This window comes from Oryctolagus cuniculus, chromosome X (genome assembly GCF_051225735.1).
Source record: "Oryctolagus cuniculus isolate XC-2025 breed Fujian yellow rabbit chromosome X, ASM5122573v1, whole genome shotgun sequence".
Classification (NCBI taxonomy): Eukaryota; Metazoa; Chordata; class Mammalia; order Lagomorpha; family Leporidae; genus Oryctolagus; species Oryctolagus cuniculus.
Window position 1 is genome coordinate 33681725 of NC_142888.1, and position 27903 is coordinate 33709627.

At 51.1% G+C, this 27903-nt stretch overlaps 1 protein-coding gene across 5 annotated transcripts; it reads right to left on the minus strand.

The window, feature by feature from the left end:
• Positions 1 to 1865: 1865 nt before the first annotated feature.
• Positions 1866 to 27903, minus strand: GRIPAP1 (GRIP1 associated protein 1). 5 transcript variants are annotated; one of them, XM_070067040.2, is made up of 26 exons: positions 27822 to 27903; positions 25821 to 25887; positions 25609 to 25670; positions 24552 to 24578; positions 23591 to 23698; positions 17362 to 17512; positions 16420 to 16589; positions 16183 to 16230; positions 15535 to 15566; positions 15397 to 15444; positions 15177 to 15276; positions 13641 to 13718; positions 13304 to 13396; positions 12227 to 12361; positions 9920 to 10015; positions 9387 to 9599; positions 9136 to 9249; positions 8309 to 8386; positions 8110 to 8205; positions 7955 to 8011; positions 7749 to 7848; positions 6183 to 6313; positions 4244 to 4366; positions 4011 to 4104; positions 3021 to 3175; positions 1866 to 2415 (listed from the first exon to the last, which is right to left on the minus strand). In XM_070067040.2, the coding sequence occupies exons 1-26, from the start codon at positions 27861 to 27863 to the stop codon at positions 2323 to 2325; spliced, it is 2511 nt and encodes an 836-aa protein (XP_069923141.1). In that variant the 5' UTR covers positions 27864 to 27903; the 3' UTR covers positions 1866 to 2322. The 5 variants fall into 5 exon arrangements, with proteins under 5 accessions (XP_069923141.1, XP_069923142.1, XP_069923143.1 ...); XM_070067041.2 differs by lacking the exon at positions 13304 to 13396; XM_070067042.1 differs by lacking the exon at positions 23591 to 23698 and having other exon boundaries at positions 27822 to 27901.

A 27903-nucleotide genomic window follows, 5' to 3' on the forward strand; every position in this document is an offset into this window, starting at 1 on the left:
AAAGACAAGATCTGGTGGGACCCCGGGGGACTGTCCCAGAATGGGCTACAGCATGGGCGCTGGACCAGGGAAGGGCAAGGACTGTGACACTGGTGGTCCCCTCCCCCTCCCCATGGGGCTGTCCTCACCTGTGTCCCCGCTGCAGCAGCAGCAAGAGCGGTGGGGCTGGGGGTACCAAGCACCGGAGCTCCTGACCCCTCTGCAGAGCTGCCGGGAGTTCTCCTCTGACTCTCTCTCCCCGCCCCTCCGAGCTTGCCGGGAGATGGAGAGGCAGGGAGGGGCCTTGTGGCTCCCAGAGCCCCCTCCCCTAGGACAGCCTGAGAGGGACCCTGGGGAGACTCCGCCTCCTACAAAGCTGGTTGGGCCTCAGTCGCGTCATCTGGAAAATGGGGGTGGCAGGGAGTTTTGCCAGTTCTCCCCACCTCCTTCCTGGACTCCCCCCCTCTTCCTGCCCAGCTCCTACCCCCCTCTGCCCCCAGGGGGCCCCCACCCCCCACTGGCCTGAATCAGCAGCACTTAGCAGATCCGATCGATGGGGAGGCGTCTGTTAATGGCCCCAGAGCGGAGTGCCACGGGGGATGATGCAGCGCTGTGTCCCCTCCCTGCCCCCCAGGCTATGGAAGGGCAGAAGAAACAGGGCTGGGGGTGGGGATAATTGGTATGAGGGATCCTCTATATGGCCCTGCCTCCAAAGCCAACCCCCTGGCCGTATCCCCCCCCCTAAGATTTATGCTCTGGCACTGGAGCTTGCATCTTCCTCTCTCTGGATGTGAAATGAGCAGTAAGGGAAGTGCAGATGGGGACAATCCAGGTCCCACGCCCCCACCAGGTTCTATCCCAGGCAGCCCCACTCGGAGCGGTTCACATCCAGTGGCTGGCCTCAAGTCACACCTCTGCCCCTAGAGGGCTCTGTTCCTGGGTGGCAGGAGCACAGAGCATGGATCAGGGAGCGCCTCTGGCAGGCATGGGTGGGTTCCTACTCCTGCTGTTCCACTGATTCGCTGTGCCCTGAAACAAGTGACTTGTATTGTTCCCTCAACTGTCCTATCTTGACAGTGTCATCCTAGGGTATTACACGAAGTGCTGTGACAGGGATGACACAGAGGATGCCTAATCTCAAGTACTGAAAGGTGGGTGGTGCTCGGGCCTTTCCATCAGTTCACACGCCCATGTAATCTTCCATTTGCTCACTTACCACAATCCTGCCATGTCCATGTCTTCATCCCTCCACCCACCCACCCATGCTCCCATCCACATAATCACTCTACTCATCCTTCCACCCACCCATCTGTCCATTTAGTCATTACTCCACCCAACTCGTCCATTTGTATGCTCACCTCGTCCACCTACCCATTCACCATCTGTATGTATCCGTTCTCCACTCATCTGTCCATCCACCCATCTTTTATGCAGCCACTCTTTAACTTCCTGTTCATGAGCTCATCCATCCACTTTCCCCATCAATGCGTCCATTTCTCGCTACCTGTCCATCCACTTACTAATTCACCCACCCATTTGTCCACTTACATCTCCATTTATTCATTCAGCCACCTATCCATCCGTCCATTTAGTTCCCAATCTATCCATCATCAGTCCATGCAACCTTCTGTTTATTTGCCCATCCTCCTTCCCATCTGACGCCTCCTCTACATGCACAACTCCATACATATCCACCCACATACACATCTGCAGATATTTCTCCTCTGCTCAGTTTCAGAGGTTGGTCCACAGTAAATACATACAGGGTGGGAGAAGGAGAGTAAGGTTGCAACCAGAGACTGCCCTCCCCATCCCAGTGCTGTGACATTTCCCCCACCCCGGCCCGCATACTCCTCCTGGTTGAAAAGAACGAGATCAGACAGTCAGTGGGTGGGCCCGTCTGGCCAGATGGTATTTTGGCTGCACAGCCTTTACACACACACACACACATGTTGCTAGAACGCTGAACATGGACCGCGCCCCCACCCAACATCCCCGATCCCAAATGCAGAGTAGCCAGGCTTCCAGACATAAATTAAAAAATAAAATAAAATAAAAAAGAGTTGGTCTCTGGGAGGGAGAGCTCATGCAGAGATGAAGGCAGAAGCGCCTGGGAGCCAGGGCTAAGAAGGAGAAATCCCTGCCCCTTCCCTCAGGACCCCACTCTCCACAGGCTTCTGCCTCGAGACAGGGTCATTAACACCAGCTGTCAGGCCTCTAGCCCCTTTAATGTCCAGTCTCCCAAACTATTTGATTTTCTTGCCAGTCCCCATTTTTCCACCACAGCCCAAGGGAAGGGCATCCTGTGGGGAGGGGGGAGGGGGGTGTAGCCTGCAGATCTTTTTAGCTGGTTTCTCCCGGCTCTAAGTCTGGGTCAGGGGACCCCACGCACTCCTTGCTGAGCCGCACAATTTCCTGGGACAGAACTTCCATGTCCTAAGAAACAAACAAGCCATCAGAAGTGAGAGAAGAGGGCAGGGATGGCTCCCTCAACAAGCCTGAGGGTGATTTCCTTCTCACCCTATTCCTCAGTGCCCAGGTGGGTCTGGCCTGGTATGGGAAGGTAGTCAGAGATGCTCACAGAGCCCCCAGCAGTGTAGGGGGGGGCGCTGAGCTGGACAGTGTGGGCATGGGTGGGGAGCCAAAGGATGGCAAAGGACGGGCAGGTGGCTGAAGGGGGGGTGGGCACTGAAAGGTGAGACCAGGAGTGACTGATGTAACAGAGATGTCAAGAAATAGGTAGGAAGACATGGGGGAGATGACTCAAAGAGTGAACAGTAGGGTGAGTCTATGGACTCATAGGTAAATAGTCAGGTGAAAGGTGTATGAATGGATGAGTGGGTGGATGGAAGGAGAGAGGGACGAGCGAAAGACTAAAGTGATATTAAGTTGACAGGAGAACGGAACATGGATGAAAGCATGACGGGATGGCTGATGAATGGGCAAGGGGGCTGGCTGGGAGGACTGGCAGAGGACGCAGGAGCTACACTGGCTAGAGGGGCATAGATGGGCAGAGGGCTAGGCTGCTGGGCCACACTTGCCTTGTGCAAGTGCATATTCTTGGTGAGCTGCTCCTCCAGCATGTTCTGCAGCTTCTTGTTCATCTCCCGGAGGTTCTCGTCGCCTGGCTTCACCAGGTCTCGCAGGACACTGCCCAGCCCGCTGCGGTCTGTGTGGCCTGCTGCCACGGACACATCTGCAAGGGCCCAAGCTGAGAAGCAGCCCCTCGGCAGAGCCAGAGGCGAAGAGGAGGGAACAGAGGGCTGGGGAGAAGCCATGTTATAGAGGGACAGGGGCTCTGTGGTGTAGAGCACAGCTCTGTTACTTACTAGCCGTGCGACCCAGAGAGATGGGGCTCAGTCACAGAGCTAGAAAAAATGCTGTGACTGCATAGGAATCACTGAGCACACAGTAAACCCTTCATCCAGGTTAGCTAGCAGTATTCTAGTTAGGGAAAATCAGGGAGAGAGGGAGACGGTTTGACAGACAGGAGCGAGGAGCAGCAAGATGAGAAATGGGGAGGGGAGAGGAAAGAAGAGAGAAGGTGGGAGATGGGAGGGAGAGAAGAGAGGAAGAGAGGGGCGGGGCAAAGCGAGGAAGAAAGAGGATGGAGAGAAAGAGGTAAGGACCTAAAAGTGGATACAGATAAAGAGACTGAAGATATTTGGAACTAGAACAGTACAGACAGAGAAGATGAAGGAAGGGGCAGAAAAAGGAGGGAGGGAGGGAGGGAGAGAGATAGGGGAGAGGGAGAGGGGAAAGAGAGAGAAAGAACTGAACCACAGGGAGAAGAAAGGAGAAAGGGAAGGGCGGAGACAGAGAAACACACCAGTGAATGAGGGGCACGGAGCGGAGGGAGGAGGCAAGGTAAAGAGACAGAACTTCCTGCTGTCCCCTTCACAGGTTGGGTTATGGCTTCATCAGGAGCCTTGCTGAATTCCACGCCATGAGACGCTGTCGCACAGGACCATGGAGAAGGAGGGGCAGGTGAAGGCTGGCCCAGGGGTGAGGGCACGGGAGGGAGCACTGACCGATGCGGCTGTCCATGACGTAGGTCTCGATGATGGCGCTCTTCCGGCAGAGATCCTCTGCCATGGAGGCGCTGCTTACCTCCAGGTGCTTCACCTGCAAGATGGCCCGGCCCATCTCAGACCCCTCAACTGCAGATGTTGTTCCCCACTCTGAGGAGGGACCCGGCTGCAGCCCCAGCCTCAGCCTCTCCCAGGGCACTTCAAGTGGAGATAAGCAGGCAGGCAGACGGTACCTTCTCCTCCAGCATCCATTTCTCCTGCTGGGTCTCTGCCAGCCGCTGAAAAAGCTCAGCCACTTCCTCATCTGACAGCTCTGCTGGCCGAGGGGGCTGGGCCTGCGGGCTGCTGGATAAGGACTGCAGGAAAGAAGAGGGGAGAAGCCAGGCTTAGCACTGCCCACTCCAAACAGGAGGAGAGAACCAGGCAGAGGTGGGTGGGAGGCCGTGGGCCCTGTCTTGGCGCCCTTGGTAACACTGGGTCCCTTTTGGCCCAGAGCTGCCTGATAGTAACTCCCCCCACCACACACACACACACACACATCAGAGCTTTATTGAGAGAATGAAGGGCAATCCCACAGAGTTGAGATCCAACTTCTAGCTGACAGGAAAACTAGGAGAGAGAAGAGCCAGCTAAAAACAACCACACTAAGAAGTCAGCAGAAGAATCCAAGAGGTGACATCTTCAACAAAGTTGACATCAGGAAAAGAGGGGCTAGACTTAGAGAGACTTAAAGGATACAGAACAACCACACACAACATGTGCTCTGAAACTGGGTACTGGTGTCCATAAAACCAGCAGTAAAGGAGATTTTGGGGCCAAAAAGAGTAATCTGATTAAGTTCAAAGTACTAGATGAGATGAAGATTTACCAAGTTGGGAAGGTAGAAAGATCAGCTAAACAAAAACAGGTTACTCATAATCTCATTTAGGGTTTTTTTTTTAAAGATGTATTTATTTATTTATTTGAAATACAGAGTTACAGAGAGAGAAGGAGAGATAGAGGCAGAGATCTGTCATCCGCTGGTTCACTTCCCAAATGGCCACAATGGCAAGGGCTGGGCCAGGCGGAGGCCAGGATCCAGGAACTTCTTCCGGGTCTTCCACATGGGTGCAGGGGCCCAAACATATGGGCCATCTTCTGCTGCTTTCCCAGGCACATAATCAGAGAGCTGGATTGGAAGTGGAGCAGCCAGGACACAAACCAGCGCCCATGGGATGCCAGCATCACAGGCAGTGATTTAACCCACTGTGCCACAATGCCAGCCTCCTCATTTAGGTTTAAGAGGGAGTGAGATATTGAAGGGTATGAACTAAGAATTTATAACACTGAGTTCTGGATGGTGAAAATGTGATTTTTTTTTTTTTTTTTTTTTGCTATTTAAGATTTTCTAAAAATCTTGTAGTTTTAAAAAAATCTTTCTGTAATGCACATGGACTATTGATAGAATAAAAAATGTTATTTGCAAGGAGCAGGCATTGTGGTGCAGTGGGTGAGGGTGCTGCTGGGGATGCTCACATCCCATGTCGGAGTGCTAGTTCGAGTCCTGGCTATTCTGCGTCCAGTCCAGCTTCCAGCTGATGTAGCCTGGGAGGCAGCAAATGATGACTCAAGTACTTGGGCCCTGCTACTACCCACGTGGGAGTTCCAAATGGAGTTCTGGGCTCCTGGCTTCAGCCTGGTCCAGTCCTGCTTGTTGCAGGCATTTGGGGAGTGTAAACCAATAGATAGAAGTGCTGTGTGTGTGTGTGTGTGTGACTCTGATTTTCAAGTAGATTAAAAATTGTATAAATAAACCTTTATAAAAAGAACAATGTTTGTAAGAAAAGTGGCTGGCAAAGAAACTGCCATGACAGATGGCAATAATAGTGAGTGGTGACTGTAACTTGGAAAAAGGGACCTTCTACATGGATAGCGTACCTACTATGAGCCACATTACAGTGCCAGGAAAAGTGCAATTAGCTCCCAGATGGCGAAACGGGGGCAGAGCGAGCAAATGACTAGCTCCTCCCCCCATGTGGCAATCTGAATCCAAGTTGGTAAGCTTGGGGCAAAGCTAACAAGAAAATGCATGTCCTGGGCTCAGAGTAGGAGACGGCAGTAGGTGAGGAGAAAAGGGGGTCCTAGAAATTGGGTGGGAGAAGCCGGGGCTGTATGCTCTTCCTTGCCCCTTACCCTGGCTGGAACAGCCGAGCTTTCCTTCTCCCGCAAGATCTCCCGGTAGCTGAAGGAGGAGATGCTACTGCTGTCCCCGGTCTGGGTCCGGCTTGGTGAGTTCATCTCAGAGAGAACCAGCTCCTCAAGGCCTGGGCAGTGGAGGGAAGAGAAACCTGAGCCCCAATCCCCTCGGGTCCCAGAGCCACAACTGGCAGGAAGAAGAAGAGGCAGAAATAGATTTGACAGAGATGGAAAGAGGCAAGAGACACTCGGGCATGCGGCAAGGCAGAAGCAGGCAGCAGGACAGGGAGAGACAGAAACAGAAAAGGTGCCTCTTTAGGCAAACAGCCAACAGAGGAGAGCAAAGCTGAAGAAGCCAGCAGAAAGAAGGCCTTGAGCGGCAAACACACTCAGACTTGGGGGCGGCAGGGGTGGGGGTGGTGATGGAAAAAGGCAGACCGACATCTGCAGAGGGCACGAGGCACACTCATGTGCAAAGAGAAAAGGCCAGAGAACCAGAGAGCCTAGACAAGGACACGAGAGCGAGTCAGAGCAGGAAGAGAGAAAAGATGGCAGCCGGCTCCCGCAGCTATGCGGGCAACTCTCTATTTCATCTAATGGACCAGGAGAATGTACGGTACGCCATTCTCATCGGTTCTGCGATGCTGACATGAATCCCTAACAAAACAGAAACAGAACTCATGCTTCGTAAAGAGAGGTTACTTCGGGAGACAGTGCCTCACAGGGAAGTTGATTTGGTAGGAGATCCATCTGTTTCGCCACGTCACTTAAAACCCAGGCACTGAGCTTGTGCCGCTGCTCTTGTGGCTGCCTCTGGGCGGTGGGGAGGGAGTCAAGACCACACGTCAAGGGCTCCCCAGCAAGGGCAGGGGTGCTGAGTGGGGCTCCATGGGTTCCCCAAGTCAGGGGACGAGCAAGCAAGTTTTCTCTGTGTGATCTGCCTCTTTGCTTTATGTGCATGGACTTTGAGGCCTGCCCCATGTAAAACCAAGCATGAAGCAACTGAAGTGCCACTTGTGTCTTTGCTGCCTGCGTGTCTGTGAGGGTCTCCCTAGCTCAACTGGGAGCTCCTTGAGGGCAGCCACTCCGGAAGTTTCATATCAGGGACCCTGGGCTTGAGGCTGGGGATCGATGGAATGAGAGAATGGATGCAATGGATTTAGAAACATCAAGTGAGGTGTGGGAGTGGGGAGTGGGGAGACCGAGAGAGTGAGCAACAGAAGACAGAATGAGAGAACAGAGGCAGAGAGTGGGGGGATAAGAGGAAAGAGAGAAGAAATAGGAAGAGGAAAAAGAAGAGAACTAGGGAAAGAAAGCAAGGAGACACAGGCAGATCCAGAGGAAAGTGAGAGAACAAAATGAGCCAGATAGAAAAGCCCAGAGAGACGGAAATAGGAGACACAGCAAAAAGATGGGGGCACAGAAAAAAGACCGAAAAAAGGTAAAAGGGAAATGGAGTTCAGGAGGGACAGGACATAGGAGAGCAGGCCCGAGGGACATGCAGGAAGGACCTGCGCCCTGCTGGGCCGCGCCACGGCTCCCCAGCCTGTCCTGGTCCCTCACCTGAACGGTTCTTGCTATTGGTGAGGATGTCTTGCAGGCGCTCCTGCAGCTTATCGGCCCGTTTCCGCTCCAGGTGCAGCTGCCGCTTGAGGTCCTTGAGCTGTGTGTGAGGGCAGGGGGAGAGGAGGACTGAGGCCAGTGGGCCCACAGGCGGGGGCGGGGGGGGCTGCAGGCCAGCGGTGCCGCGCTAGGATGCCTCATCTTACCGCAGCGCTGCCCTTCTTCTCCAAGATCCGCTGCCCGTCCACCGTGTCCTTCACCTCCTGTGGGGTAGAGCAAAGAAGCCTGGTGGGTGCTGGAGTGGCTGGGTGGGTGGGTGGCTGGGTGGGGGAGTGTCTGCAGCCACGGAGCGACCACTGACCTGCTTCAGGCTGCTGATGGTCTTCAGGTGCTCGTCCCGCTCCTCTTGGACCTGCTGGAGCTGATCCTGCACAGCCTGCAGCTCCTCCTCCTTGCCCTACAAGGCAGATAGAAGCTCAGCCTCAGCTTGGGAAGCCACCGTCCTCCCACGAAGGCCCACCACGCCTCCCCAGAGAGGACCACCGTCACATGAGAGCCACCTTCAGCTCAGCAGCGTGCTGCTCCCGACACTGCCGCAAAACGTCTTCTTGCTCCTGCTGCTGCTGCTGCAGGGACTCCTGTAACATAAGTCCCAGGTCTGGCAGCAATCCCCCAGCAGATACCGCACCTGCCCGGGGGTGACCTGGGGACCCTGGGCTATGCAGAAAAGAAGCCCCTGCAGGCAACACCCACAGGCCCATGGGCTGTACCATGCACACCCTAGTTCTAGATTTGCTTTCATGTTTTTTTGTTTAACAAAACCTAACAGCACGCATTTACTACATGCCAGGAATGTTGGAAGGGTTTTACAAGTACTAACTCATTCTCTATAATCCTCCTCTGATACCTAGAGAGTAGGTATTATTATCCCCTTTCTACTTGACAGTGGAAACGGGCCAGAGAGGTTAGACAACTTGCCAAAGGGCACACAGCTAGAAAGTTGCCCAGCCAGGATTCAAACCCAGGCAAGCAACTAACTGCCTCTTATGTTCTATCTTGAGTTTCACCTGAAAGGGCAATGAAGGTTCTTACTGGAATAAACCCCGCGTGTGTAGTGCAATACTTTCCCGATGGAAGTACACGTTCAGGAAGAAGAGGTGCCTTTTAAAATCTGCACAAAGGCAGGGTGGCCCTGCACACCTGACCTGCGGCCCGAGCTGTTGGCCTTCTCTGATCCCTCCGGAGCACCACGGTTGAGCTAGGGGTGTTCTGGAGATACCCACAAGTCCAGAACTTCTCCGAAAGTTCCAGGGCCACTCCTGCTCTCCTGGTTTGGCCTGGATGCCTCCAATCAGACTCTGCACCTTACCCGGAACCACAAACTCACCTCGGCTTCCTTCAAGCGCCGTTCAAACCAGCCCTTGGCGCCATCCATGGAGTGGACCTGAGCTTGAAGTTCCTCTACTGTCTGCTGCAGAGTCTCCAGTTCCCGTGTTCGGGCCTGGGAGGTGACAGTCAGTCACAGGCCAGGCAGACAGAGGAACCAGGTACCTTGCACACAACCATCCACTAGCCCAGTAGCAATGCTGGGGTCCCCAGGGTTTAGAGGAGGAAGGGCACTGCTGTCGGCCCACCCACCTTCTCCTCACGGATCTGCCCCCGGAGCTCTTCCTCCTGCCGCTTCTTGTCTTCATGAAGCTCCCGGAGCTCACGCTCGTAGCGAGCCCGTACCCCCAGCACCTCCTTCTCATGCCGGAGTCGGACTGCTCCCAGCTCCTCCTTGTGCTGAGACTTCTCCTGCAGCGTCTCCATGGCTAGCTCATCCAGCATGGCCTTGCGCTTCTCGGCACTCTGGGGACCAAGAGGATGGCAATCAACCTCCTGTGCCCCCAACGCCCAGAGAGGTCAACCACCCTCTCCCATGCCCAAGGAACTTCCCGAACCCCATCCCCTCCCCATCTCCATCCAGCTGTCTCAGTCACTCACCCATCCTCATGGGACTGGCCACTTTCTTTCTCTTCCATTCTCAGGGATCAGGCCAAGAAACTGGCCAGCCATGGAACTAGTCAACTGCCTTCCCCTTCCCCCTCCCTTTCCCCTTCCCATGGCTTTGGCCATGTATCACCCCTCCCGTCCAGCTAGACTTCACCCCTCCCCCTACATTGCCCCACCTTCCGAGCCTCCTGGAGTTCCTGCGATAACTGCTCCTTCTCCTGCCCAATTTCTTGCAGCTGCTCCAGCAGCCGACTGTTGGCCCGCAATGACTCCTAATGCAGGAATGCAGGGGGAAAGGTTGATAAACAGCTCTCAGTGGGTGCTAGTCACCCCAGACACTTCAGATAGACATCTCCCTTCTCCCTGGAAAGTAGGTGCTATGAGATCAAGCTCTGGCTGAGAAATAGGACACACACTGGTAATTGCTACCCAGTACCCGTTCCCCCCCACTCCGACTTTCTTAACTGCAGAATTTGTGATTGGGCACGTGGTTGCCTAGCAAATGTTTCTCTCCATCCCTCCCAGTTCATTGTGGTCATGTAATTTCTTTTTAAAAAAGGTTTATTTGTTTGAAAGGCAGAATTACATAGAGGGAGGGAGGGAGAGAGAAAGAGAGAGAGAGGGAATTGATTTTCCATCTGCTGGTTCACTTTCCCAATGGCTGCAGTGGCTAGGGCTGGTCAGGCTGAAGCCAGGCGCCAGGAACTCCATCCAGGTCTCCCATGTGGGTGGCAGGGGCACAAGCACTTGAGCCATCTTCTGCTGCTTTCCCAGGTACATTAGCAGGGAGCTGGATCAGAAGTGGAGCAGATGGGACTTGAACCAGTGCTCCCAATATAAGATGCTGGCATTCAAAGTGGCAAGCTTGGGGCTGGTGTTGTGCTGTAGGGAGTAAAGCTGCCATCTGCAACATGGGCATCTCATTTGGGGTGTCACTCTGCCTTTCAAATACAAAAAAATATTCTCTCTGTCTCTCTCTCACTGTCCACTCTGCCTGTCCAAAAAAAAAAAAAAAAAAAAAAAAAAAAAAAAAGCTTCTTTAAAAAATATGAAATGCTCCAAACTTTAAAACTTTGTGAGTGCTGACATGATGCCTGCAGGTGGAAAATTCCACACCTGAGTTCATGTAACAAGTCACCATCAAAATGCAGGTGGCAGGACTGGCATTGTGGCGTAGCAGGTTAAGCCTCCTCCTGCGGTGCTAGCATCCCATATGGGCACCTTTCAAGACCCGGCTGCTCCACTTCCAATCCAGCTCCCTGCTAATGTGCCTGGGAAAGCAGCAGAAAGTGGCCCAAGTCCTTGGGCCCCTACACCCATGTGATAGACCTAGAAGAAGCTCCAGGCTTCTAGCTTCAGCCTGGCCCAGCCCCAGTCATTGCAGCCATTTGGGGAATGAACCAGCAAATGGAAGATCTCTCTCTCACTCTGTCTCTCCTCCAATCTCTGTAACTCTGCCTTTCAAACACATAAAAAATTTTAAAATAAATAAAAATGCTGCCTGCAGCACCAGCATCCCATATGAGCACCTGTTCAAGTCCTGGGTGCCCCACTTCTGATCCAGCTCCCTGCTAATGTGCCTGAGAGAGCAAGATAGGATGGCCCAGGTACTTGGACCCCTGCCACCCACATAGGAAACCCAGATGAAGCTCCTGGGTCCTGGGTCCTGGCTTTAGCCTATCTCAGCCCTGGCTATTGCGGCTACTTGAGGAGTGACCCAGCAGATGCAAGATCTCTGTTTCTGCCTGTCTCTGTAACTCTGTTTTCAAATAAATAAATAAATCCTTATTAAAAAGTACAGGCACACTAAAATATTTATAAAATTATCTTCTAGCTATGTTTACATATATATATATATATGAAACATGAATTAATTTTATGTTCAGAGTTGAGTCCCACCTTCAAAAATCTCATTATATATGAAGAGTCTCCAAAAAGTTTGTGGAAAATGCATATTATTACAAAACTATGTGTGGATTTCAAAATTTTTACACTACAATAATGTTATCTTTTAATTTAGTTTTCATGAACTTTTTGAAATACCTTCATATAGTCCAGATTTTATTTTATTTAAAGAATTGGAGGGGCTGGCACTGTGGTATATGGGTAAGGCAGCCGCTTGCATTGTTGGCATCCCATATGGGCACCGGTTCAAGTCCCGGCTGCTCCACTTCCAATCCAGCTCTGTGCTGTGGCCTGGGAAAGCAGTAGAAGATGGCCCAAGTCCTTGGGCCCCTGCACCCACGTGGGAGGCCAGAAGAAGCTCCTGGCTCCTCTATATTATGGAATCTGAATGGATATCTTAACTCATTGAAGCTCAGCCTCACAGAAGTGAAATGACGTATCCCAGGACATATATATGCTAACAAGTTAGGGAGCCCGACTGCATCCTCCTGAACCCACAGTCTCCCCTCTGCCCTTCCTGGGGGACTCCAGTGAGGTGACTCAGGAACTGGAAGATGGGCCAGAGGCAGAGGTGTCACCTGGAGCTGGGAGTTGAGGTCATCTTTTTGTCCCATGAGGTCCTCATACTCGTCCAGCCGCTGCTGCAATTCAGCTGCCAGACTGGTGGTCTGTTCCCGGAGCATATTCAGTTCCTGGGTCTTTGCTGTTTGGATCTGGAGAAAGTGGCAGTAATGAGAAGGGAAATGAATAAATGTGGTCTATTCATACAATGGAATATTACACAGTGGTAAAAGAACAGATGGTGGGGCCAAAGTTGTGACATAGTAGGTTAAACCATGGCCTGCAGCGGCAGCATCTCATATGAGTGTTGGTTTGAGTCCCGGCTGCCCCACTTTCAATCCAGCTCTCTGCTAATGTGCCTGGGAAAGCAGCAGAGGATGGCCCAGGTACTTGGGCCCCTGCACTCAAGTGGGAGACCAGGATGAAGCTCCTGGCTCCTGGCTTCGGATTGGTGCAGCTCCAGCCATTGCAGCCATCTGGGAAGTGAACTAGCAGATGGAAGACCTCTCTCTCTCTCTCTCTCTCCTTCTGCAACTCTGCTTTTCAAATAAATAAATATTTTTCTTAAAAAAAAGACTAGATAGCTACACATGGATAAATCTCATAGACATAATGCTGCCAGAAAGAAGCCAGAGAGAGAGTTTCTAATTCCATTTATATGAAGTTAAAGAACAAGTGAAATGAATCTAGGTTGCCAGACATCAGAATAATGGTTACTTTTGGGGGAGAACTGACTGGGAAGGGGTAAAGAGGACCATCTAAGCTACTGAAAATGCTCTGTATCTTAATCTGGGTGGTGGCTCCATGCAGAGAGAGAGAGAGAGAGAGAGAGCGAGCGTGCTAAAGAGGATTCATTCAATGGCCACTTAAGCTTAGTCCATTTCATGCACTTTACTGGAGAAAAACATGAATGCCAGGGAAGCAGGGATGGATGGCCAGAGAGGAGAGGACTGGAAGCCAACAGAAAGGAGAAACAGAAACAGCGGCAGGGGAGCAGCACGGGGTCCAGACCACCCTGCCCCGGTGTGGATCAGAAGCAGAGGGAGTCCGGAGAACTGGGGAAGGATCAGCAAAGGTTCCCAGGTGTCCTGTACCTGCTCCAGGGCAGCCAGGCTAGTCCTCAAGGCATTGTTCTCAGCCAAAAGCCCTTCCACTTGTTCCTGCGCATCTGCACTCTGGATGGACACCTGGCCCAGCCCCACAACAGGTGAGAGCGGGTCCAGAACAGGAGGACAGAACGTACTTGCAGCCAAGAAAAAAGAGAGACAGGGAGACAGCCAGACACACATACACACGCACATACACACACATACCCCAGAGTAGGGGAAGCAGGACCCCACCCACCCACCCAGAGCCTTGCCTGCTTGTGTGGGCCCACTCAGGCTGCCCTCATTCAATCCCATCTCCCCAAGCCCACCTAGTACAACGTACCTGATCTTGCAAGGCTCGCAAAGCTGCTGCATGCTCCAGTCGCTCCCCCTGCCGCTGATCTCTTAGCTCTGCCAAGCTCTGTGGGGAACAGGTCAGGGGAGCCCATTCCAGATCTCAGCTCCCCTTGTTGTATGTATAAGCCACACAGACTCCCTCTTTGACCACCTAACAGCACGTCTCTAGTTCCTGTGGGTCTCAGACAACACAACCATCAGAAAGCTCAGGTTCACCTGGACTCCAGGTCATTAGCCCCCAGGGGCCTCTGACACATGTGTCCCCTCTGTTCTGTCCCAGTCTCCAGGCATCTCAGACACACCTGAGCTCCTGGCCTTAGCTCCTGCAGCGGCGGTGGGGGGTGGGGTGGGGTGGTGTTCCAGCTCACTCAGCCCTCATCCCTAAGAGGCCTCACACTCCCCAGACTCCAGCTCAAGGGGCCTATGATTCTCAGACACATTCAGCCCCCAGGGATCCCAGATGCAGTCAATATCTACAGACTACAGCTTTGCCCAGACTCCTGATCCCAACCACTGGGGCTTTCAGACACACTCAACCTCCATGTCCCTAGCTCACAAGAGTCTCAGATCTACCCAAGCTTATTGGGCCAGAACCCGAAAGTCTCAAATTCATACAATCTCCTAGTCTCTTGCTTCTAGTAAGCTCTCAGACTGACCCTCCCATCTGTCACCCTGGTCCCCAGTCTCGGGATAGTCAGACCCAGCCAAACACCAGCTCTTGGGTGGGGGAGGGGGTTCAGCTTTCTCCAGACTCCTGCACCAACCCCCATGTTTTTAATTCTAGGGGTGCTAGGCCCACAAGCCACTATATCCTCCATTTCAAGGGACCTCAGACTTGTCCCTTTGAGGAAGAAACCCAGAGGCTTTAAGGCCATCCCAGCCCCTAAACCTCAGGAGCCTCAAACCCACCTAGACTTCTGCTGTCGCCGCCCCCCCACTTTCAGCTTTTGGTTCCCAGCCTCCAGGGGTTCAGAACCACACCGCCCATGTGATTCCACTTCCTAGGTGTCTCAGTCCCAAACCAGTCCACAGACCCTCAGAATTTCAAATGCACTCAGCCTGCATCCCCGACTGTTTTACCCTTGAAAATCATATATCTATTCAGCCCCTGGGAGTCTGAAATTCACTGACAACTGCAGACCCTCAAAGGCCTTGAAGTCACCCAGTCTCCAGGGAATTCAGAGTCGCAATTCCTCGTCCCAGCCCCCAGTGCCACCCTCCTGTCTCCAAGGCCAGGAGTTTCAGATTCACACAAATTTGTGGCCCACACTCCTTCAAGTCCTCCATCCCTGAGTCTCTGATTCATGCAGACTCCTAGCCCTACTCCTAGGGCTCTCAGGACTCCCTCACTCCCTGCTCCCCTAGCTCCTGGTGGGGGACAGGGGGCTAGGAAATACCTGGTCCCTGTAGTTCTAACACAGGAACTATCAGACGCCTGAACTGGCCTCCAGGGACCTCAGACCTCCCCAGACACCCAGCCCTGGTCTCTACCCCAGGGATCTCAGACCCCAGCCCCACTTGCCTGATTGGCAGCCTCAAGTTCCTGCTGTAGCTTCTGGGTACGAGCCAACTGGGCTTTGAGATCCGCTTCCTTCCGCTGTTGTAACTCCTCAATCTTGTTCCTGGGGGTGACAGGAAGGGAGCATATTGGGCATGGCTTGAGGCTGTCTCCTAGCTCAGGCCCTGTGGCCTTCAGGTAACTCTGCTGGGCGCTGTCCTCAGGCCCCCAACCCGGCAGTTACCTGCTGTCGTTGAATAGTGTTTCCTTTTCTGTCTGCAGACGGCAAAAACTGGCCAGGAAAGACAAACACAGATGGGTCAGCCCCACAAGTCAAACCCCCCACCTTGTCCCTCAAAGCCCCTGAAAAAAGGAAAATTACCTTTCTTGTTTCTTTTTCAGTTTCTCGGAGAGCTGGGGAGTGTAGGGGATATGGACAAGAGACAACAGTAAGAATAATATTAAACACAGAAAAAGACGTAATATTTATAGATACCTGTTACTCAGGCCTTTCTGGAAGCCAGGATTTATTCATGTTATCTCATGGAGTGCTCAGAACAGCCCCAAGAAGTGAGTACTACTGGTTTTACAAATGGACAAACTGAGTCCTAGCTGGTCAACAAGTACAATAATATCTCCACCTGGACCCCACAGGCTCTAAAGCCCAAAATAGTGGCCAACGGCCATGTCACAGAACGGCGAGGCTTGGGTGAACCCAAGATCATGATCTGCTGTCTCACCACTGGGTTTCCAGGTCCTAAGGATCAGGAATCTATGAATGCTTGGCTGGATGAATGAATGAACAAATGAGCAGATAAGGAGGAGACAGAAGGGGTGGATTCTGCGATGTACAAGATACGGTGGGACCGCATGAACCCATTCCATACTGAAAACAGCAGAGACCTAAGTGTGGGTCTTCCCATTTCACAGGTGATGAAGCTGAGGCTTGGAGAGGACACAATGCCCCTTTTGCCCTGGAAGGTGGGGAGTGGAGTGTGGCAAAGATCAAGGAAGCACCCAGAAGCCCCACCTTAGCGAGTTCCTCTTGCAGCCTGGATGTCTCAGCTTGTTTTGAGCTCTGCAGGGAAGGAAAAATGGGGTTGCTGTCATCAAGGAGGGGAGAAGGCCTCTGCCTCCCCATCCTCCTGCCTCCCCCGCCGTGTCAGTCCATGAGATGATGATGTCACAGACATCTCCATAGACCCATGGGCGGAGCCAGGGTTCCTGCCGCCTCCAGGCATCCCAATCTCAACAAAACTAGATTCACCTCCAAGCCTTGCAGCTGTTCCCAGAGTAATCTCTTTTCCTCTTTCTCCATTTCCCACTTCAACTCCACCTCTGCCAATGGTGTGGGGGCCAGGCCCCCTGAGGGGTCTCCCTGACCCCCAACGACAGCTGAGGTCTTCCCGGCCTCTTTCTCATAGCGCTCCTGCAGGGCTGTTGAGTAGAACAGGGACATATGCTGGATGAGGTCATCCTTGAAGTCCTTGCCATGCCTCAACTAGAGGGAGAAGTGGCCTCTGACCCTTCCAAATGACCACAGCCTATCAAATGAAGCTTCAGCCCTGTCCTCACCTCTCACAAGTATTTTAAACACTACCAACCACTGAGATCTTATTAATGCAACCTGGTTTCCCAATCCCTCTTCTTGATCTTCCAGCCTCCACTAAGAGCCCTCCAAGGCCATGTCCATCATGCTGCACCTACGACTTACAGCTGAATCCCTCCTCTAACTTCCTATCCACATTCTATAGTCTCCCTCCTGGTCATTGAACAAGCAGCCAACAACATACCAGCCCCAGCTGCTCTCCAAGGTTCACACACCATGGACTTCCTACTCAGCTTTCCTTCCAAACTCCACTTATGATCTAGGCTCACAATTTTCACACTGTTCCTTCATTCATTTTCTCCACTTAGCAAGTACGTCCTTTTCAGTGTTCAAGTTGGTCTTCTCTAACATTTTCCAGGTACCAGATGTTGAACTAAATGCAGGTTACCCCCTATGTTTACTGCCCTCTTCCAGGTGGCAGACATGTTTGTAGATAAGGGAGCTTTGGCTAAGAGATGTGGAATGACTTGTCCAGAACCACACACTGGTGGCAGGGCCAAACCTCATCCTGAAGCCCCTCTCACTCCCTTAAGAGGACAATACCTTTCCTTGCTCTACTCAAATTCCAAGGCCGCCACCCCCAGGAGGGCCCCCCAGTACCTGCCACGTTCTTCTGCAATGCTGTGTTCTCTGCCTGCAGCCGGAGCAGCTCCCCATCCACATGGGGCTCCACTTGGGCAGCCACTGCTCCAGCAGACCCATCCTTCAGTTTCTGGTTCTCCCGCTCCAGCTGTTCCAACTGGCTGCAGAGCTGAGCAGAGGAAGAGAGAAGTAGAGAAGCGGCAGCAGCAGCAGCAGATCAGAACAACATTGAGTGAAACAAAAACAGCACTGGGCCATGCACTCCACAATTCCTTAAATTCTCAAAACACCCCTAGGGTGTAGGTGCTCTCACATTTTACACATAAGGATATTGAGGAAGGGATGCTAAATAATGCTGCAGGTCTGTGAAACTGCAGTGTCAAGGGGCCAGTGCTGTGGCGTCACAGGTAAAACCACTGCATGCAGCACCAGCATCCCATATAGGCGCCGGTTCAAGTCCCGGCTACTCCACTTCCCATCCAGCTCCCTGATAATGAGCCTGGGAAAGCAGTAGAGGATCCCTGCACCCACATGAGAGACACAGAGGAAGCTCCAGGCTCCTGGTTTTGGATTAGCCCATGTTGGGTTATTGGGGCCACTTGGGGAGCGAATCAGCTGATGGAAGATCTCTCTCTCTGTTTCTCCCTCCCACTCTTTCTCTGTAACTCTTGTCTTTCAAATAAACAAATAAATCTTTTAAAAAATGGAAGCATCAAAGAGGATAAGAAACAGAGGGCAGGCATTTGGTGTGGCAATTAAGACATCACTTGGGATACACACATCCCATATTGGAGTGCCTGGGTTCGACTCCCAGCTCTGCTTCCAAATAACACGCACCCTGGGAGGCAGCAGGTGACTCAAATACATGGTCACTGACACCTATGTGAGACACATGGGTTGATTTCCTGGCTCCCAGCTTTTGCCTGGCCCAGTCAAGGCTGTTGTGGGTATTTGGGGGGTGAATCAGCAAATGAAGAGCTTGCTGTGTGTGTGTGTGTGTGTGTGTGTGTGTGTGTCTGCCTTTCAAACAAATAAAAATAAAGGGGCTGGTCTTGTGGTGCAGTGGATTAACCTGCTATTTGGGAAAGCCTGCATCCAATTATCAGTGTGCCTGGGATCAAGTCCCACATCCACTTCCAAACCAGTTTCCTGCTAATGCACACCCAAGGAGGCAGCAGAAGATGGCTCAAGTACTTGGGTCCTGCCACCCATGTGGCAGATCAGTGTGGAGTTCCTGGCCATGGTTTTAGTCTGGCCCAGCCCTGGCTGTTGCAGGCATTTGGAGAACAGACAGTAGATGGAAGATCTCTATCTCTCTGACTTTCAAGTAAATAAAAATAAACAAAACATTAAAATAAATAAAAAAGAGGATGAGGGTACTGCGAACAATTTTTTTCCCTTGTCTTCTCCCAACCTCACCATGCAACCCAAGATACTGGCACCTCTGGAAGCTGTCAGGACCATGGATAGCCCCAGAGCCACTCTTCTGTGAAGCCTTCTGTGTCCTGGGTCCCAGGCCCAAGGAAAGTTCCTTCTCGGCTCAGGCATTTACAGGTAAGTTTCAGGACACTTCCAGGACCAACGCTGCCTACATCTGCTGTATGCTCAACACGTGGCTAATGGACAGCTCTCACAGCAGTTCTGACGTGGTCCCTTGTCACCACTTTTAGGTGACAATACTGAGGCCCATAATTTTTTTTGTATTGCTTCATTTCTTTTCTACCCGGAATACTATTTCTTTGATTTAGATCTTCACATGATTGGTTTATCTGCATCCTTCAGTGCTCTGCTCAGATGTCACCACTAAAGTAGCAGTTCTTGGGGCCACCGCTGTGGTGTAGTGGGTAAAACCACTGCCCGCAGTGCCAGCATCCTATATGGGCTCTGGTTCAAGTCCCAGCTGCTCCACTTCCAATCCAGCTCTCTGCTATGGCCTGGGAAAGCAGTAGAAGATGGCCCAAGTCCTTAGGCCCCTGCACTTGCATGGGAGACCTGGAAAAAGCTCCTGGCTCCTGGTTTCGGGTCGGCCCAGCTCCAGCTGTTGCAGACAATTGCAGAGCGAACCAATGGATGGAAGACCTCTCTTTCTCTGTCTCTCCTTCTCTCTGTGTAACTTTGACTTTCAAATAAATAAATAAATCTTCTTTTAAAAAAAGTCAGCTATCACTACTATTGTTTGTTCAGTGGGTTATCCTCTTTGTTCCACCCCCAGAATATAAGCAACCCAAAAGTGGGGACCACTCTGTGTTGCTCATAAATGTATAGCCATAACATAGGGCACACACAGGGTTCTCAGTAACTCTTTGTTGAAAGAACAATTGAGTTGAACCATCTTTGTAAACAAAGGATTGAGGCAAGCTTTGAGCCCAGGGATTTCTGTGAGCACATCTAGCTCTTGGAAGGGAGAAGGGGACTAGGAAGACAGTGCCTGACCCAGGGTGCAAGGAAATTGGAGCTGAATTTATGGACAAATGCCTGCCTCTGTCTCACGGTACCACAAAGGCTGGACACAAGAAGCAGTGAGAAGTCGGTTGCTGAAACCAGTAGTTATGTGAGCATCCGGGGCTCTGAACACAGGGTGGGGCCCCACTGGAGGACACTGTTTAATAGAGTGATGTGGAGGCAGATGTTTGGCTTAGCCAGCCTGGGTCCAACCCTTAGCTTGGTTTCCAATTCTAGCTTCCTGCTAACGTGCATACTGGGATTGAGTCCCAGACTCCAGCATTGGCCTGGCCCAGCCCTGCCTGTTGTGGCCATTTAAGAAGTAAACCAGAGGATGGGAGATCTCTCTCATAAAATAGAAATAAACAAATAGATAAAAATGAAAGGAATGATATAGTCAGACCTGAAGGTCAGAACCATCTCTGTGGCATGGACCAATAGAGGAAACTAGCAATGAAAAGACTGTGGAAATAGAGCAGGTGGCAGGTGATGAGGATTGAGGCAACCGGGGATACATACAAAACTTTTTAAAAGTCAAGAAATATTATAGATGGAAAATAAATTAATAGAAGATTGATAGGAGATGATTAGTAGCTAGCCTGTCCACAGCTGAGACTGTGCCAAGACCCTGTTCTATGTGACTTACATACATTAACCAATTTAATCCTTGTGAAAGGCCGGTGAGGTACACCTTGTGACTGTCAGCATTTCCATTTTAAATGTTTGGGAACCATGATACAGGCAGGTAGTGTAAGAAACTGGCACGTGGTACAAGTCCAAGGTTTCAAGGTAGTAGATGGTACAGCCAAGAACTTCCAATCCAGGCCTTCTGGCCCCAGAGTCCTTACAAAAACTACTGCTTGCTCAACTGCCTCTCCTGGTATTATACCTGCTTAAAGATTATCTTTGATTTTTTTTTTCTTGTTAAAGATTTACACAGTTACTTATTTGAAAGGTAGAGTGTCAGAAAGGGATAGATGGAGAGAAGACAAGATTGTCTATTTGCTAGTTCACTCCCCAAATGGCTGCAATGGCCTGGGCTGCAAAGCCAGGGACCCAGAACTTCATCTAAGTCCCCCTTGTGGGTGGCAGGGGCCCAAGTATTTGGACTATCTTCTGCTGCCATCCCAGGCACATTATCAGAGAGCTGCATCAGAAGCAGAGCAGCCAAGAATAGAACCTTGGTTCCCACATGGAATGCCAGAGTTGCAACCTGAAGCTTAACACCATGTGTCACATATAAGCCCCTTTTGTTTTGTTTTTTTTAAGGTCTTTTTTAAAAAATGAATTTATTTATTTGAAGGTAGAGTTTCAGAGAGGCAGAGGCAAGGAGAGAGAGAGGGAGAGGGAAAGGGAGAGCGAGGGAGAAAAAGAGAGAGAGGTATTCCATCTGCTGGTTCACTCCCCAGATAGCCACAATGGCTGGAGCCAGGAGCTTCTTCCTGGTCTCCCACATGGGTGCAGGGGCCCAAGGACTTGGGCCATCTTCTACTGCTTTCCCAGACCACAGCAGAGAGCTGGATGTGAAGTGGAGCAGCTGGGACTCGAACCAGTGTCCTATGGGATGCCAGCACTGCAGGTGGCAGCTTTACCCACTACACCACAGCGCCAGCTCCAAGGTCTTAAGCACTATCTTCTTAGGTGGACTTAGAAACACCATTTTTGCTCCCAAGGGAATTTCTTCCTTAAAACACACTAAGCAGGGGCCAACATATGGCTCAGCAGGCTAACACAGCCTACAGCACCGGCATCCCATGTGGCTGCCAGGTCGCTTCCTGGCTGTTCTACTTCAAATCCAGCTCCCTGCTAATGTGCCTGAGAAAGCAGCAGGATATGGGCCAAGTCCTTGGGCCCCTGCACCCATGTGGGAAACCTGGAGGAAGCTTCTGGCTCCTAGCTTCAGGCTGGCCAAGACCTGGCCATTGCTGCCATTTGGGGGGTGAACCAAAGATGGAAGATTCTCTCTCTCTCCACTAACTTGCCTCTGTGTGACTCTGATTCTCAAAAAGATAAAAAAACTTAAAAAAAAACACACTAAGGTTAGGTAACCTTTTTTCTGCCAAGGATCATTTAGATAATTATAATATCATTTATGGTTCACACAAAATTATCAACTTAAAAATTAGCCTGTTATAGAGTTATTGAATTTCTTTTTTTAAAAATATATATATATTTATTTAGAAAGAATTAGAGAGAGAGAGAGAGAGAGAGGGAAAGACAGAGAGAGATCTTCCATCTGCTGATTCACTCCCCAGATGGCCACAATGGCCAGGGCTGAGCCAGACCAAAGCCAGGAGCCAGGAGCTTTTTCCAGCTCTCCTATGTGGGTGCAGGGGCCCAAGGACCTGGGACAGCATCTGTTGCTTTCCCAGGCACATTAGCATGGAACTAGCTTAGAAGTGGAAGAACCAGGACTTGAACTAGTGCCCATATGGGATGTCAGTGCTGCAGATAGTGGCTTAATCCTCTATGCCACAGTGCCAGCCCCAAGTTATTGAATTTCAAGTCCCACCTGTGGTTGCCTTGGCAGGGCCAGACCAAATGATTTCACAGGCCTCATATGGCCCGTGGGCTGGATGCTCCCCACCCCTACACTAAGGGGTCAGCATTGTGATGCAGTGATTTAAGCCTTAGCTGACAATGCTGGCATCCCATATCAGAGTGCCAGTTCAAGTACTGAGTCCTCTACTTCTTTTTTTTTTTTTTTTTTTTTTTTTACAGGCAGAGTGGACAGTGAGAGAGAGAGACAGAAAGAAAGGTCTTCCTTTGCCGTTGGTTCACCCTCCAATGGCCGCCGCGGCCGGCGCGCTGCAGCCGGCGCACCGCGCTGATCCGATGGCAGGAGCCAGGAGCCAGGAGCCAGGTGCTTTTCCTGGTCTCCCATGGGGTGCAGGGCCCAAGCACCTGGGCCATCCTCCATTGCACTCCCTGGCCACAGCAGAGGGCTGGCCTGGAAGAGGGGCAACCAGGACAGAATCCGGCGCCCTGACCGGGACTAGAACCCGGTGTGCCGGCGCCGCTAGGCGGAGGATTAGCCTAGTGAGCCGCGGCGCCGGCCTGAGTCCTCTACTTCTGATTTAGCTTCCTACTAATGTTCCTGGGGAGGCACTGGAAGATGCCCCTCATACTCAGGCCACTGCCATGCATATGAGAGATCAGTATGGAGTTTCTAGTTCTTGGCTTTGGCCTGGCCTATACCTGGTTGATGAGACCATTTGAGGAATGGTGGGAGATATATTTCTGTACCTCTCTCTCACTCCACCTTTCAAATAAAGAAATCTTTAAAAATACACACTAAAAACTTAGTAAGTTGTTAACCAAAGGTACAGAAGACAAATAGGGAACAACAGTTAATGTTTCCAACTACCCAGTATTTTTAAAAACAGTACACTAAAATCAGTGAGGAGATAGAATTAGTCAATCTAGAATGAACCCCAGGCTCATGTCAGACAAAGGGAAGGCAAGGAAAAGGGAAGTAGCTTGAACACCTTTCCATCCCATATTAAGCATTACCTAAATCCCTCAATACCCTAGAGTTCCATAGCATTGACCCCAATTATACATGGGGAGACTTGAAGCCCAAAGAAAAGAAATGACTTGGCCAGGAACCAGTTGACTTCAGGGCTGGAAGCCTCCTGATTTCAGCACAGTGAGTAAGCCCTTCTGTCAAATCATTGCCCCCCAGCAGCAGTCCAGGACCTATTTCAGCACCAAGGACAGTGCTCCAATGCCAGACCCTGTCCAACCACCCTTTGCTGCTTTCCCCACCCTGCCTTTCCCCTGGGGCTCTCCTGGGCACCAGCACCTTGCTGAACTCGGCCATGAGTGTGCTGTTCTGCAAGCGGAAGTCCTCCTCCTGGCTGTGCAGCTTTGCCTGCAACATCTCATTTTCACTCAGCAGTACCTCGACCTCCTGCAGTGGCAGACATGGGCCAGGAATCCATCAGGGGCAGAAAGGATGGGGGTAGGACAAAGAAAGAGAGGGAGAGAAAATGGCATGGGGAGAAAACATAGGGTAAAGGGAATGAGGTGATAAATTAGAGATAAAATGAGAACGAGTGATGGGGGAGAGAGACGTGGGGAGTAGAGAGGAGGGAAAATAAGAAAGATGAGAGAGAGATGGAGAGGGAGAGAAAGGAAGGGAGAGAGTGGGGTAAAGATGGGGAAATCATGATGGGGAGAGGAGGTAAAGAGAGACGGGGGAACAGGGACAGAAAAGGAGAGTCATTGGAAGGGGAAAAGAGAAATAAAGGCAAGAACAGAAAGATCAACAAGAAGAAAACAGAACAGAGGGAGGCTCAGGGAAAGAAACAAGTCAGGAAGGATAGAGGAACGGGGAGATGGAAGCAAAGAGAGAGAGAGAAGGAAGGAAGGAGAGGAGGAAAGAGAGGAAGGGAGGGAGGGAAAGAAAGGAAATAAGGAAAAAAAGAAAAGAGAAATGACAGAGATAGGAATGGGTGGAGGAGAGAAGTCAAAGAAGGTTGGAGAGAAAAACAAGAGTTAGAGAGAGAGGGACAGGAGGACAGAGAGATGGGGCAGAGGGCACCTCAGAAAAAAAGGATGAAGACAGAGAAATGGAGAAGTATAGAGACACAGAGAAGCGGGGTACAAGACCAACATAGGAAAACAAACGCATGACTGTTAGTCACAGATTCAAGGATACACTGAGAGAAAGAAAGGTCAGTACAAGGAGAGCCCAACATGCAGAAATATCTCCACTAACACACAGCTTCCCAGACATACTCACCCTCCATGGGTTCCCTTACCTGAGCTTTCTTGCTCTTGCTCAGTGCCTGAAGTGGGAGAAGAGAGTTAAAGTGAACAGAGATGTACCCATCCACTAGAGTATGGAGACAATGGTGGCAAGTGCAAAGGGGGTGGGGCAATGATAAGGGCTGTGGAATAGGAGGATCTTCAACCCCAGAACTTTCTATATCAATTTGGAACCTACAGGAATGATAGAATGAATAAGTGAAAGAATGAGAATTCTGCCTTGGTACTACAACACACAGATATCATCTTTTCCTCTAAGTTCTTAGGCTGGTGTGTGCGTGTGTGTGTGTGTGTGTGTGTGTATGTATGTATGTAGGAAAGGGGTGTTCCTTATTTAACCTTCTATGAGCTCAATCTCCAGACTCAAAAATTGTGACTTCATTGCTACATCTGTCCAAACACATCTCTGTGGATCCCTCCCATACAATGTAGAAACTGCCATGCCCTCGATGGGCAGTGCAGGGAATTGCCAGGTTTGGGGAACCAGCACCCTACCAAAGAGAAGCTCTGCTTCCTGACTGCCTGATGCTCTGCATTCTGCAATCTTCATCCAACAACTATTTATCAAGCATGAACTATAAAAGAAGGAGACAAAGGAGGACCTTGAATATCTTGAGGGGCCATAGCAGGTTATAGTCTATCTCATCTTTAGAGACTATGAGAGATGGGTTCGGCCTCATTTTACCAACAGAACAATGACAAGGATGACAGGCAAGAGCACAAAGCAACAGTGTGAGTGGAGGATGGTAACACAGTCAAGGCAGATTTCCTGACAGATTTGAGTATTTAATTAAAAGCTAGTGAATGAGAATGAGTATGTAATTGAAACTGGAAATGAATTAAGAGTAAATTAAAATGAATCACTAAATTAAGCAGGATTAGGTAAAATTAGCAAATTCAAGAGACTTCCACGCAAATTCTTTAAATGAGTACATGGAAGCAGCATGTGACATTAGGTCTGGTTCACTGTAGGGGCTCACCAGGTAGGTGAATGAGTGATATGGATAGAGGGAAGCATGGGTGAATGGATGGGTAGGTAGAAGGAGGTACCTTCTGAGCTTTGCTGAACTCCTTATCCAGGTAGGCGACCTTCTGTCGAAGACTGGCGAGTTCTGGTATAAGGAAAGCAGAGAATCTCAGTTTCAAACAATGGCAAGAAGCTGAAAGGTCTTCCTGCCAGGCCTCTGGGGGCGGAAACCTTGGCATCCATCCCCCAAAGCCACTCCAGTCCCCCACCACCCAATGAGACCCTTTTGGCTCACCAACACCATTTTTGCGAAGTTCATCTGAAAGCTGGTAGTTGTTAGTCCGAAGCTCCAGGAGCTGGGCCTTTAGGGGAAGTAGGAAAGGGGAAAGACATGGTCAGGAAACCACCCCTAGCCCCACCATGAGTGAACCAAGCTCCTAAGCCCCAGTCCCTCCATGTGCCTCTTTAGCTACTCGTTAAGACCTATGCATACTGCATCCTCACTGAGCTTCCAGGCCCTCAGCCCCTGTCTCACCTCCTCTAGCTCCACTTATAACCCTAGCCATTTGCACTCCTCCATCTCCCCCATTTCAATCCACTTGGCACTCAGGCCATCCCAGAGTACTGATCAGAGCAGGCTCTTGTTTGGGTGCGTCCCATGGTTATCCATGCCCACAGGATAAAGTTCCTCCTCCTCCTAGCTGAAGACTGTCAGGGGTTGAGTGTAGTCCATCCTCCTCATCCCACCCAGAGGCCCAGGAGGGCAGAAGAGGGTCTGGTATTCTCCTCCCCAGCTTTCACTGAGTCAGGAGGCTTCCCAGGGTCTTCCATCTGCAAAACTCTGAAAACATGTCCAGAGCCTCTTCAAAAATTTAGGGACAGTGAAGTAAGGGTCTTTTCATACAGCGCACTCCTGTCTACCAACCCTCTAGACCCAAGGCTGGTTCTTCCCAAAGCAACTCACTGTCCCATACTCTACCAGGACCTTCTCCCTCTTATGGTACCATCCTCCACTCCCCCACTGCCCCCCTCCCCCAACCCCTACTGGCTTAGCCTCTACAAGATCTTTCCTACTCCTGTCCTCTCCAAGACCCAATGACTTGTCTCTCCAAGTCCTAGTCCAATTGGAACATCCTTTGCACAGCCTTGGAGTCCCTCCCCCTATAGAGCCAACAGTTTTCCCTTATACACAGCCCAGTGGGCTCAGTCTTTCTAAATCAAGGGTGCCCCCTCCCCGCTCAAGATTGCTCCAAGTCACGATCCAAAGGGAAGGCTCTTCACCCTTCAGAGTCTCTCCTTACAAGGTCTTAGGTGGGCCAGGTGGCTTTCTCCTGCTCACTTAGAATTCCTTGCACAGGTTACACTGTTCTTCCCCATTCATGGTCAAATAGTTCACCCTTCCATCCATCTCCACTGTCCCTCACACAGGGGACAACTGGATTCCCTTATTCAAGAACCAATAGAACGACCAAACCTCACTCAAGAGTTCATCTCTTTCCCCTACAGGACCCCACTCAGGGGTTCTCCCTCTCAGAGTTCCCCACAGTGAGCAACTCTCAACAAGGGTCCACTTATGGTGGAATACTATGACCATCCCCTCTCCAAATATCCCCATGGCTGGAAAAGAACCAAGTGACAAGAATACCCAGATTACCTCCCAAAATCTCTGTGATCTCCCCTGCATGCTGTCCCAAGTATTACTTTCACCCACCCTCTCTGGTCCTGCCCCCTACAGGGATTATGAGATCATTTCTAATCATGCAACAGTACCGCCTCCTGTTAGGATTCACCTCATCAGTGATCTCTGCCTCACAGAAACGCATCTCATAATGGTATCTTCCACAAACTTTTCACCTCCCACCATCTAATGGTATTGCCCTCTCCTGGGCTCCCCCCACAATGACGCAAACGGCCCAACGCCGGCTTCCTTCCTCTCCACACAAAATGGTTTCGCCCTGTCAGAATCTCCTTCCCGCAAAGCCCAGCATTATTACCACCGATGGTGTCCCCCGCATGAGCCCAAAGGTCTCGCCCCACCCCCAGGTCTGAGTAAGGTAATGTCTATTCAAGGACGTTCTCCCCTGCCCAGAAAGCTAACAGAATCCAATCTTCAAAGCCCTACAGAATCTCGGATTCCAACAGTTTTCACCACTCAGCGCCTCAGTTTCCCATCTCCAGCCCAATTCTTTAGACTCAAGAGTCCATCCCAACCAACTCGTCAGAGGCGGTGGCATGACCGCTCGCTACCCCGCCCCCGCTCGCCCAGCCCGGTGGTCTTTCCCACAGCGAGTGGCACCTGCATCCGCTGAAACTCCTCCTCAGACAGAGCTTGCGCCATGTTCCTCCCCCCCACCCCCCCCCGTCAGCTTTCTACGCAG

Coding starts and splice junctions, on each gene's coding strand:
- GRIPAP1 (XM_070067040.2), bottom strand. CDS start 27,863: ATGGCGCAAGCTCTGTCTGAGGAGGAGTTTCAGCGGATGCAG. Junction 12,362..13,303: donor GCCTGGCTGCCCTGGAGCAG/GTACAGGACACC, acceptor CACTTTCTCCAG/ATCCAAACAGCAAAGACCCA. Junction 7,849..7,954: donor AGAAGAAGGGCAGCGCTGCG/GTAAGATGAGGC, acceptor CCTCACACACAG/CTCAAGGACCTCAAGCGGCA.